We start from the raw sequence: 12,964 nt of genomic DNA, 5'->3' as shown, positions 1-12,964 counted from the left end.
CTAGGTCAGCATATGTGAGCCAGTCGGTCCACAAAAGACCAACCACTTGTTATTCAATGTTACTTAAAGCGGCAGACAGCAGCGTGGCTGTGTTGTCACGGTCTGCTACCTTTTGTATCAACATCTGATTCTGAACCAAAGCGAATTCAGACAAATGAAGAGTGAGAGAAAACAAAGGAAACACTCGTAGAGCTCCCAGGGAGAGCTGATGCTGGCGTGTGTTTATGTGTGCCCGGCATTGTCATATGCTAATGCTGCGTGTGTGTGTGTGTGTGTGTGTGTGTGTGTGATGCCATGGTATGCACAGCCTGTGCTACAATTGTAATGGACACATCACACCCTGCTGCGTGTCCACGAGGAAAACAGAAGCTGTGGAGCTTTGCAGCTAAAGCAAAGTTCATGCAAAGCAGGATTCAGCTTAGATTTGAACTCATTTCTTTGGTTTCAAATACATTCAGAATGCATTACACGAGCAGACTATCAAAAACTCACTTTAACGCTCCAGGATGTGAAATATGTGCTGCTGTAAATTAAAACCCAGGCAGGTTATCATGCAGAGGCACAGGTCAGTGTTGCACTTCTGTCTCAAACAGCAATTATCAGCCACACATTTTGGTCCTTATTAGCATGCTGAGGCAGGAGACCTTTGGACCTGCATGAACATAAGAGGCGTTACATTCCTGAGCAGCACAGGGTTCCTGTCTGATGTGCAGCTTTTATCCAGAGGTGACAGTTTCTGTCAAACAAAGCTGAGCTATTTACTGGACATCTTCAGCTCACTACTGTGCACAAGGACAGATGACAGTGTGGTGACATCATGCTGTGGCATAAAGCAGGCATTGTAGCGCTGTGTGTGCACCATTCTCTATCCATGCAATCTCCACAGCCAGCGTAGCTTCACAGCAGTCTGCTTCTGACTAAGACAAACGTGCAGCAGAACAGAAAACAAGAAGGATAACTCATTCTGAGTCTCAAAGCTTGTTTTGTCTAGAAATAATGTGAAATCCTCTCGCGTTGTCCTCCACTCTGTTCACTGGGCACAAGGCCAGGAGAGAGGATGTCTGCTACGGCTAACAGTGCTAACACAGACAGGTAGGCTGCACTGAGCCTGAGGAGGCCCTAGCTTCATAATGGAGTACAAAGAGACAGGCAGATGCAGCTGCAGCATTAACATATCTTACATCTGTCCATCTTCAGGCTCTACTGTGCTGAAGAACAGTGATATATAATGTTTGTGTTTGATCTTTTTTTAATTATCATGGTATGAAATATTTTTCTTAGACTGAATAAAATCATATTAGCAATTGTCACTCATGTAGGGCTGCCACAATTTTTTGATAGTCGATTATTTTTGCGATTAGTCGACTAATCACATCATCATCCATTGGACGTAAAACGAACAGCTTATTGCACAAGCAGCACCTGCTCTTATATAACTATCATTAGCTTACAGCTTTAAGTGTTTAAGGTCTGTGCTAACTAAAAATAAAGACAAGATGATAGTTTATTAAATTTTAATGAAATTTGCAGATTGTTTCGGTGAAGTTTAATAAACTCCTTGCTATCTAAAATATAACAGGACACCGGAGTAAATTCTCAAGCATCTCACACTTCTGATAATCAGCTGTCTGCTTGACATTTATTCAGCTGTGTAAAAACTTTAATCTCAGCCAAACCGATTTACTCAGGAACAAATAAAATACTAAAAAAAAGCCAAACAATAACATTTTTAAGTTACGGTATCTAAGTGACTTATATATGTTTAACCTGAGTAGCGAAAGACGGCGGTGGGTTTGAAGCCAGGAGTCCGGTGTTCTCACGGCTCTAGTGAGCCTTGCCCCGGCTCGCTATCGAGCTAGTGAGTAACAGACATCTCCGAAAACGTCGGAGCGCTTTGGAAAATATGTGGTGTCCTGATAAACTGAGCAGATATTTGAGGTTTACACAGCTACATTCTCGCTAGAAAATATGTTAAACGTTTATTTTGTGACCCAGAAAGAGTAATGTTAAAACTAACTAGCTGCCGCTATTGGTGGAAACTGAGCTGGGCTGCGCTATGAATTCTGGGACAGAGCTACTTCTTCTTCTGGGTTTAACGGCAGCTGGCATCCTTGTACATGCAGTGCTGCCATCTTCTGTTTCAGTCCGTTATTACACTCTTAAATCCTACTACTTATTCCTGCGTCTTTTGGGATCTTACAAAGCTTCAAACGACGCGTCGACTATTAAATCAGTCGTCGACGATTTTGATAGTCGACGTAATCGTGACTAGTCGACTAATCGTGGCAGCCCTACACTCATGTAATCTCAGTGAAAATTAAAAATAAGAACAATCCAGTGTGATCAAACTGAAAACAACTAAAACTCTGAATCTTTATTTTTATTCCAGGGGCTTCGTACTTGGGTTTCCTTCCTAGTTTTGTGAGTCAGCTGTAACTGCTGTGAGCAGGTAACTACACGACAAACACGCTCGTAACTCGGCTGACACGTTTTAAAGCGAGGAACTGTCAGCCGAAGCCAAACAGAAGCTTCAAAGCGTGACTCATCTCTCCCGTTAAAAGCATTGTTTGAGGTTTAGGAAAGCAGGAAAAGGATGGAAGGGAGAGGAAAGGGACTGAAACGTGTTCTTCTTCCTCCAAAGGCACTAAAGAGAAAAGTGGTTAAAAAAAAAAACTTGTTACTGAAACAGTTTCGTTTCTCATGTTTCTGTTTATTTGTAATATGTGTGAGTGAAGCTGATCTTCTGTCGGTCAGCCTGCAGATTCCTGCATTCCTCCCTGCTCCTGTAATTACTCCCACTTTGGTCCTTCTGCTTTCTTTTGGAGGAAAACTAAACACATTTCCAAATTACACCCTGCGCTGCTTGCGGTGTAGCGTGACTTCAAATGTGGTCTTCACCAAACAAGCACCTGTCTCACCCGTGAAGATGACCTGTAGCACAAACACAACATGACATCTGCAGCTTTGGTCACCAGCTTTGGACTGAGCCACACGAGCTGAGTGTGCGTATCTCACAAACCCTCGCTGAGAGGCCAAATACAGTCACAGTAATTCATTTTTAATTGTACCGCTAATCTATTTGGTGTTTAATTAAAAGGCAGTGCATTGCTGGCTTATCTCAGAGCCGTGATTTAAGGCAGAGTGGAAGACAGCAGAAAAGGTAAAATCCTCTCCACAGTTGATGATACACTCAGCTGAGCGTGTCATTACATGCTGGGGCGGCTGAGCAATGCTGCGCAGACAGGAAAACAGTCATATGGCTTACAGCGTAATGCAGACAATTTGCTCACCTGTGTGCTCCTAATAACCTGCACATGCTACATAACAAACAGCACGTATGTTGCACACAGCAGGAGGCCGAGTGCAGAGGATTAGCTGTGACCTGTGTGGAGTGAGACAGAAACACCACAGCTGTCTTTGTCTTGATCTTAATTTTAAAATTACATTTCTATTAAATCGTGTTTCAAACATGTGAAACTCTTATAATCTTATTAACTGAAGCCACACCCAACCTGTGTCCATAGATGAGGCAGGGTTTCTTATCATGCACTAATCATCTACAGAAATCAAAGAATGACTGACTTGCATTTAAGCTTTTAAACACATATTTATTATAAAAAAGCCACTAACCCAAACACAGAGACCAATCAAAAATATGCGACGCTGAGAGCTCGGCAAGAGGTTTGCAGCCGAGTCTTCTAGTGCGCACTTAAAGACAAGTGGCATTCCACACACAGGCTGAAAGTCATAAACAAAGCCTCAGGGGGGGCGGGTGCTGGGAGAGACAGGCGCTACGGGTGTCTGAGCTTTGCTCTGCAGCTCTGGGCAGAGCATCCTTCTGTTCAGATTACTGAACACAAGATCCCAGGCCTGCAAAGAGAGGCCCAGCAGTCTTAACAAAGTACTCGAAGATGTTTGTGAGGACGTTCAGGGCGCTGCAGCTCTTCATGATCAGAATTCAAGAGTAACAGCAGAGTTAAAAGGATGCTTCTGCTTCTCACATAGGTCACCCTCATTAACACACTTTCAACACAGCTTACTTATACTTTGAACCACACGGTAAAAAATAAAGCGATGAGCATCCAGTAGAGCACCGGGGCTCACACAGTATGTGGGCCTCAACAACACCACCCACTCCAACCACAAACTCGGAGTCCTGACTGCTGGCAAGTTGAAAGCTCAGATCAGATCTGGGACCGAAGGAAATTCACAGGCACATATATCACTACCACAGTAAAGCAAGCAGTCCTCCCTACTGCTCACATGGCCCACCGTTTACTCCTCTCCAATGAATACAACCTCTCCTCACAGCAGTGCAGGATAAAACCCACACAGAACACAAGAAGATAAGTCTGGTCCCCGTCAGCTACTACTTATAATTATAATGCAGCGGCGGTCGATTGTAGGGAGTACACTTCAATAATCAGATGCATGGGGCCGCAGGACTTTGATCTGATTACAGACGTGATTTATTGGGCTTGCCATAATGATGCATCACCCCACCATACAGTATGTATGAAGCGGTCTTTTGCAGGCAGATTCTGTTTTTAATAATACAAACAGCAAACACTGACATGACTCTGCCAGCCTGGGAATCACTCAGCAAAATAAAAGACTGCATTATGTTTCAAACGTGGTGTCCATTTGAAGACAGAGACCGTAAAGTCTTGGCTGTCACTCGTAACTGGTCTCCACCCACCCAGCGAGCCACACCAAAGCTCCGAGAAGCCAACATGTCACCAGAAACACACTATTTAGTGAGCGGTGATGAGCAGCCACTCTAAGGCGTTTTTGTTAACTGGCTGGATTTCAGCTCTGAAGGAATTTTAATGTGAATAGAGCAGCTCAATCAGATTACAATAAAATGACCACAGGAAACCATGCCACTCCTGATCATCAGTGGGCTATGCATGGACTTGAAAAGGGTGGAAACAGTTCCCAAAGCCAAGAATATGAGTGACTCTTAGCTTTACTCATCCCTGGGCAGAGTCCTGAGCTACAGCTCATCTCACAGAGCACGGTGCTATCGCACAAAGGAAGGTAAAGCTCCCTAACAAGCCAGCGCTGTGTCAGTTTCTCTCGTCCACCTGCACGAGAGCAGCGGCCTTTCTTTCCCAGCTGTTGGCGAGCTATGCTGCTAATCCACGTCCCGTCTCGGTGGATGTTTGGCCGAGTTGTGGGTGGACAGTGACTCCATTAACTGCCTTTCGAAAAATGAATGGTATGCTCCTCTGCACGACCATTGTGTGCTCTGGCACCCCCGAGCTCAGTCACGGTAAACAGTAGCTGCTATTGGCAAAGCGGCGCTACAGGCTGCCCTGTCACAGTTACTTAACTAATTCCTGGTATTTCTCCATTAAAACGCACCTGTGTTCACAGACTGCTCCGAGCACAAGTGAGGACACTGAAGTCTGTGCTCTGTGTTCTCATGTTTGCGGCAAAGCTGGCTGTGATCTACAAAAGCATCTTCATAAAGGATTCTACGTGATGTACACGACATTAAGTGACAGCAGGCAGTTTAAGCACAGTAAAAACAGCCCACACTGGTGGAGCTATTAAGCATCTGTATTTACAGGCAGGCCTCTCCAGTTATTTGCCAATCAAATTACCAGCGGAGACTCTTGTGTGCAAGCATGTGCATGTGTGAGCCTTTCTTCCACCTCACCCTCGTCCTGGCTGAATGAACTGGACATGCACGACACTGGACAATACAAGCAGTGATCAAAGCATTCTTTGTATTTCTAACCATCATTGGAGATCTACCAAACCTCGGAGGGTTCCTTGAGGAACTTGACTTTTGTAGTGCAGATAGGCACCTACTAAACCTACCAAAGGCCAAACAGATGAATTAAACTGAGGTTTCACAGCCTGCTCAGACCAATCTTCCACTTGGCTGAAGCTGTGCAGGGCTTTGGCTGAGGAATGCTATGCATGACTACTTGGATCTGCAGCTCTGATTTATCCAGTTATGAATGATTTTTCGGAGTGTCAACTCCACGGGTGGTGCAGTGTTTTCAGTCCACATTTTTGTGTTCATAAAGCTGTTTGTTATCAGTTCTCTCAACCTCATCAAATCAGTCCTAAAACAGCAGTAAGATCAAAGTAAGAAGAAGAAACGTATGAAAATCTTACACGGCAGCTCAGAAACTTGGTGAATTCTTAAACAAACACAGAGGAGAGTTTGTTGATGTAATTCTTGTTCTTAAAGCAGATCGTTTCCGGATTAGGGTGCACAAATTGGCATAAATGCGCATAAAAGGCGCATTAGTGACTGTGTTATTGCAGGTATCTGACAGGGTTTGGGATCTTCTCCGTGGAAACTGACACGCCACGTTATAGCCAACATCTTCCAACACAGTTTCTGCTTCAGGCTGACATCACTGCTCACTTCACCTCACAGTTATCGGGACACATTTGTCAGGGTTATTCAGAACTTTGTAAAAAACCTACAAATGACCTCAACTTACCGTTCTGTGACGTGCTCCCAGGTGAATGACGTAATCCTTTCACAGCAAGCGTTAAACGCAAAACACTTCAGACTCCCGCACAACTTCAAACCTATCAAAACATCCACTTCTCGTCCTTTTTACTTCTCTCCCTTCGGTGCAAGCTGACTTCATCCATGAAAACCCTCTCACCCCCCGTCTCAGACGCTGATTGGCCGCCACAGCGCCACTAAGGGCTCTGATTGGCTGCGTAGAACGCCAATCAAAACTCCGCCGTCTTCTCCGGATTTTATGGGAAAGAAGTTCGAGCAAAGCGGACACGTGACGTGTGAGGTGGCTCCCCCCTCACAGCTGTCCGGAGATGTTGAATGTTGATGTTGAAGGAAGTTTTTAGCTTATCCGTTAAAACCTGAACCGAAAACAACGAAGGAGGGATTTTTGTCCCCGGGAGGCACCGATGTCCACGCTGATGAAGAGGCTGGACTGCTGCTTCACGCGTGATTTACAGGAGCAGACACATAAAGTTAGAATAACGAACTCTGAGCCTTTAACGCTGAAACTTTCACTTTTTTTTTTAAGGACACAATGTTTTTAAGCATTTTTTTTTATAGATCCTTAAAAAATCTTGAGTAATTTCTCGTTTCTCTGACGGAGCTTTTTTTTTCATGTCTTCACTTTAAAATGAAGTATCGCAATAAGCAAAGTGACTCTTCAGACTGTAACATCTGTGTACGAGACAAACCTGCTGCAGCCCTGTGCTGCTGTTCAGGGGGAAATCATCCTTAAATATGCAAGAATGTGCTGACGGTTTATGGCAATGTTGAAAAAGAAATCAATTGAAAACTGGAGGTAATTATTCCCATTGCGCCACCTACAGGCAGATCCTCTGTTGCACATCTTACAGTCTAAGCTAAGCCCACCTCTTTCATTCTCCTCCCCCCTCAGCTCACACTGAGCTTCCCACCCGAAATGTAAGAGGGGGAAGGAACAGCCCTACAATAAAATCAGACATCCTCCCCTTTGAGCAAACATGTTGAATGGCTGCCAGTTAAATGTCACAGCTGCAGCATCTGCCTATCAATTTTGTTTAAAGCCTACATTACAGGTCCTTCAGTGCAACGTCACCCTCTGCTCTCCAGACCTGTGTGAACATGCCCCACTTACATGAATTTCTGGGTCACATGCAGGAGCATGGTGACAGGAGACAAAACAGAAGAAAGAGACACAATAACCAAGGAAACACTTTATTTTGAAACTCGGTAGTTTAAATGAATGCACAGTCCAACATAGATAACACAGAAGCTGTTAGTATATGGCACTGAATTAACAGGACATCTGTCCCACGGTAGTTCCCTAATTTCACAATCTAAATCTAACATGATCAGATTTATTTAAAGTGAGATCAGAGCTACAGCTAAAACAACATTTCACTCTTTACGAAGATGAAATTACTGAAGGTGTGAAAAGCAGAAAAGTTTTAATCTATTGGACTGAGGCTTCGAAGCGTTTTCCACTTTATTTAACACACAGGCAGGAAAACATCTAACGAGGGCTTCACTTATTTGCTGGGCAGCTTTTGTGCAGGCCGAGCCAAAAGGTGTTAATGTGCACGCTGTAGAAAGAAAATTACAACTATGTGCACAATTAAAATGTCTTAAAAAATTAATGAATATAACACATAATTCTGTTTCCCATGTACAATAACAACACAGGGCTATTCTGTTAATGAGAACTAAAAGCAGAGCTGTTAAAGTGGGATATTGTGGAGAAGTTGAACATTTGCAGCGAAAGACAAATAAAACCTTTCCTATGGTTTAAATACAGGAACACACACAATCGCCATTAGTATGTTTTTATAAAAATCCCACACACATAAAATAAAACTCAGTGGATTTTAGAATACACCATAAATAAAGATGGGCTGCAGGGCTGCACCAGTTTAAACCACAGTTATCAGGGTCAGAGGTTTGCTTAGTGTAAGCACTAGTTCAGTATTTTTTCAGCACAGTTAAGCCTTTGTGAAGCGGACTGCTGTGACTCAGTGTAACTCCGCCATGATACATGCTTGTTTCTCTGCTGATGCAGTCCAAACACACCAATCTGATCAACACTTAGTATCTAATAACTTCAATGAGTAAACCTATGAGAGGTCATCCTCAAACATGATCCAGTTTTACCCCACTCAGGCAGCAGAGCTGTGTAACAAAGGGTCCACTCTGGAGTTCACAGTGCTTTGATTTAGAGACACTTCATGCTCACCTCAAACTTCCCTAAACAGACGGAGCAAATTTCACTGTCAATATGTACACAATAGAAACAGCTGTGGGCCGACAACATCTACTCCCAACTCATATTTAAGTCCAGTTTAATTCTGGTCTTTATCTCAAAGCAGATTTTGCTTATTAAAGCTTTTGTTGATCTTAAACTTACTGATTTTTAATGCAGGAGCTGCTCTCATACATATTTTATACTGAAAAAAAGTAATTTATTACTTTAAAAGTGGATACTTGCAACACTTGTTAAAAGGTGTGAAATCGCACCATTGCCAACTCTTTGCTGCATCGATAATACTTGTGTGTATAATGAACCACAAAGTCCTGTTATGAGCCTGGAAAAACCCAGACAGTAATACCAGAGTCCTGAAATAAAACGAAATCGAAATAAAAGCTGTGCAGTGAAAGATTCTGTTTCACACTCTGTTGTGATCATATGTAAACCTTTGTCAGGAGCAAAGTCTCTTTATGCCCTTTTTCCACTAGCACCTACACAACTCAATTACTTAGTTTAAAGGGTTTCCATTAGGTGAGTTTGTGAGGAGCTGAGTCACACCAAAAATGTGACATTGGGAGACTTCATGCCACCGATTGGCCAGGGAGTGATGTCACTGGATGAGTCATGAGAGCGACTCCTTCACAAGAATCAAATCTGCCATTTTTCAAACCCAACAACGAAGGAAATGGAGACACAAACTTCTTTTACCTGAAGTCTGACAAGAAAACGCAGACTGGGACTTTCTGCCCACCTTGCTATGATGACCCCGCCCACATTGAGGTACTACACAATTGTAAAAACTGAGTAGAGTTGAGCTGAGGTGGTGCTAGAGGAAAAGATGCGTTACAGAACAAAGGACTAGAGAGCCCAAGGGGCTTAAAAAGAAGTCCCAGTCTAACAAACGTAGAATTTAAAACAAGCATCCATCAAAAGTCAGCTCCCACTCAGTCTCAAATAATAAAATAAAAAGCCATAACTGAAACAGGAAATGACACCGATGATACTCCTTAACTGGCATGAGGTTTTCCAGAAGCCTCAGGCTGACCGTCGGTGGTGCCGTTCAGTGGGATCGCCTTGTTGCCAAAGTTCCAGTCCACAGGATTAAGAAGCTGCATTGTCTTCTTGTGGGTCCATATGGGGTTGAGGATAAGTGTGAGCAGAGTGAGGCCGGTGAAGAAGAGTATTAGCGGGGGCAGGGGCGCATGGGTCCACAGCTCCACCCGGTGGGTCAAGGTTACCCACCACATGTAGTAAGTGAGTACCATTCGACAGTGAAACATGTGAATCATCACCCACTGGTTGGCTTTCCAGAACAGAGTGCATGCCCAGCCAGCCTGTCAGGGGAGACACAATCTGTCAGACACCTTCTCTTTACTTCACATTCATGCAAAATCTGTTCAGTAAACCAGTGAGCAGAAGGAACAGAGAAAACTGTGGTTAGTGCTTCAGGTTTTTGTTGTTTTTAAAAGGGAACTTCCTCTTTCTAAGAACGTTCTGGTACAGTGAACATAATCACAAGGTGCACAAGACTTAGGAGGAAGCAAAACTTACAAGTCAAGCAAAAGGTCAAGCCAGTGAGATGCTACAGAAAGCCGGGCCTGGACTTACCAAAGATTACGTACAAATACAAGTCCGGAGAATGAGATGAAAGGTACGTGCATGTGACACGATCATGCTTACCTTCAGCAGCATCCAGGATATACAGGTGAATGGCGTGCTCATCTCCAGCAGGAGGGTGACCATGGGCAGGAAGTGGCCCAGGGAATCCCACACCACCGCCCCCACGTATCCCGACAGGGCGAAGAAATGGTGCGTGGCCAGTGGGAGGTCGAATGACCAAAATACCACACTGGAGGCGTGAAGTGCAACATTCTCAAATGCAAAAAAGCCCGTGGCTGTGAGCACGTTAAACCATGACCAGTCTTCCTGGCCCCTCACTTTGTCTCTGGTGATTGAGGAGTCTTCAGTGAGGGCCCGGAGACCGGCTACTGTACTCTGGATCCCAAACACTGCCCGGGTGGCAGCAAGGTTCCAAAAAACCTTTTCTTTGGCCAGCAGGGACTTGTAGGTCTGGCACAGAGACACAGACAGGAGGTGACAGAAGAGGAACACTACAGTATAGAAGCAGAAGCCAAGGCCGATGAGCTGGAGGCGATAGTCCCATAAGAAGTACTCTGCACTGGGCTGGGAGAGGCGGCCGGTGTGCTGCTCGGAGGCCATGGCGCTTTACGGAGGATCACCGAACCTGAGCGCGGGGAGGGTCACCTGAAGGTGGAGCTGCTAGGAGCATGGTGTGTGTGGCCCACCTGCAACAGACAGACAACACACCATCCATTAACGCAGCACTGTGCCTGTGAAAACACTCCACGAAGCCGTGGACCTCGGTACACACGGATCATTTTATTTAAACTCTATGTAAGCCTTCAATCTGTGTTCATTTCATCCGCCGGTGACAAACTTTCACTACAGAGTTCTTCGAAAGAAGAGTCAGAGAAAAGTTCGATGTTAACATCGCGACATATCTCACAGAATATTTAAAAATGATTAAATCTAAAGCAGTTTACTTACTAACTAACACAGAAACGTGTAACTTACCGGACAGAAGCGTTTCCAGGGAGTACAGCGTCCCTCTGTAACCGATAGTACCCCCAAACAGGAAAACTCACATCATACGACTCCAATTTGGTCATGTGACATCCACACAGGAAGTCCAGCCTCGCTGTACTTTGCAGACATCCCATTGGTCAGCGCTGATCAGCCGTAGAATCCCATTGGTTGCCTCTTATTTATATTTTCTGTCTGGAAACAGCCTCTTTAATATTAATCACGATTATCTATTATTACGACCGGATTCCTGTAGAAGAAGTCGCAAGATTCACCTGAATAAACCGCTTAACAAATAGTAAGATAAACAAATAAACCCTCACAGTAATAAATAATATAGTCATGTCAATAAAATGCAACTTTCTGCTAAAAAAAAAGAGAGTAATAAACGTGTGCACAGAACTGCATTTTTAACTATTAGAGGTGTGCTACTAGAACATGGCATGTGTGTCTATCTCCGTCCAGCAGAGGGAGCCCTTGCATTGTGAGATTCAAATGAAGTGGCCTCGCTTACATTTTTCGTGGTTTTGTTTTTGAGGAGTTGATGTGCTAAAGCTTTGATTTATTTTATTTCACTGTATTATTAATGTGTTTTATTTTCATTTGTTGCAAGAGCCGTTTAACAAATAGGAGCGGACCTTGTGTTCTACTCTCACTGGACTCTTTCTCAGCTTCCTCTCAGGTTTACTGGGTAAGACAAATTACCCATTGTTGTTTACCTGGCAAAGAGCTCATAGGTCAGAATTCTGCAGGAATGAAAAGCATTAAAAACATGTAATATCCAGCATATCTTTGCCTGACTTCGACCTTTATGGCCATTACAAGGTCTTTGAAACATTTGGACACGGATCATCTGAAGTTTAGAGTACTGATACTGTACCAGTGGTCGCATTCTTGCAGACAGTCAGCCTGCAGATCTGTAGAATTTATGGATGCTGCCATTGCTGTGGTGCATGAAATGCATTACAAGAATATAACCTGCAAATTTTAAAATGTAGCCATGCTGGGATATAGATTATGTCAATGCTGAATATAGAACTCTTTAGTGCCAGAAGCATTATGTGGGTTGCTTTAAAGAATGGTGTTCAAGGGTAAGCTGAACACATGGGCACTGTCGACTCGCATCAAGAAGCACCTGTGTGATGTTGCGTTTTCTCTCCAAAGGCGTGCATGGGGTCAGGTTAATTGCTGGTTCTAAATTGGCTGTAGGTGTGACCGTGAGCTTGAAGGGTTGTCATCCTCTGCGCGCAAGCCCAGCGACAGACTGACAACCTTTCCACGGTGGACCCTGTGACAGCTGGGGTAGGCCTCGGCTCCCCCGTGACCCTGAATTGGATAAGATTGATTTATAGTAAGCTGACGCACGCTGATCGCTTTTGTTAGATGTGAAAAAACAAAAGCCAGTTCATTCAGTTATTCTTTTATATAAATGCCAGTTCTTTGGTGAACCTCCTGACACACTATGAACATCGGAAAGTAAGTGCACCAATTTCTTTGACTGATGATTCAGAGCTACACTTCATCTTTATTTCACTGCTATTTTCGTTAGCGGGCCACAGATCTAAAATGCATGAAATGTCAAGAGCAGTTTGATGAATTCGTTTAGCTCCCCTCCGGTGAGAGAAAATCCCTCCGCTGGAAGT

At 44.0% G+C, this 12,964-nt stretch overlaps 2 protein-coding genes across 4 annotated transcripts in view; both read right to left on the bottom strand.

Moving 5' to 3' along the window:
* Positions 1 to 6,756, bottom strand: part of arhgef10 (Rho guanine nucleotide exchange factor (GEF) 10) — a 45,574-nt gene extending 38,818 nt beyond the window's left edge. The window contains exon 1 of one of the 3 annotated variants that reach the window (XM_082517202.1): positions 6,468 to 6,756. The gene's annotated coding sequence lies outside the window, so the exon portion shown is untranslated. The remainder of the gene's footprint in view (positions 1 to 6,467) is intronic. The other 2 variants (XM_082517201.1, XM_082517203.1) reach the window with 2 other exon arrangements.
* A 918-nt stretch (positions 6,757 to 7,674) lies between these two features.
* On the bottom strand, positions 7,675 to 11,419 carry cln8 (CLN8 transmembrane ER and ERGIC protein). The gene is made up of 3 exons (XM_082515075.1): positions 11,313 to 11,419; positions 10,398 to 11,023; positions 7,675 to 10,051 (listed from the first exon to the last, which is right to left on the bottom strand). Exons 2-3 carry the CDS (start codon positions 10,935 to 10,937, stop codon positions 9,725 to 9,727), a joined length of 867 nt encoding a protein of 288 aa, XP_082371201.1. The 5' UTR covers positions 10,938 to 11,023; positions 11,313 to 11,419; the 3' UTR covers positions 7,675 to 9,724.
* Between the last annotated feature and the right edge of the window lie 1,545 nt (positions 11,420 to 12,964).

The sequence above is a fragment of the Aulonocara stuartgranti genome (genome assembly GCF_965226115.1).
Source record: "Aulonocara stuartgranti genome assembly, chromosome: 19".
NCBI classification, from domain to species: Eukaryota; Metazoa; Chordata; class Actinopteri; order Cichliformes; family Cichlidae; genus Aulonocara; species Aulonocara stuartgranti.
This window is presented reverse-complemented; position numbering and strand designations above follow the sequence as displayed.

Excerpts from the sequence above, each read along its gene's own strand:
- cln8 (XM_082515075.1), bottom strand. The coding sequence starts at position 10,937 with ATGGCCTCCGAGCAGCACACCGGCCGCCTCTCCCAGCCCAGTGCAGAG. Across the intron at positions 10,052-10,397 it reads TATCCTGGATGCTGCTGAAG|GCTGGCTGGGCATGCACTCT; the intron begins GTAAGCATGATC and ends CTCCCCTGACAG.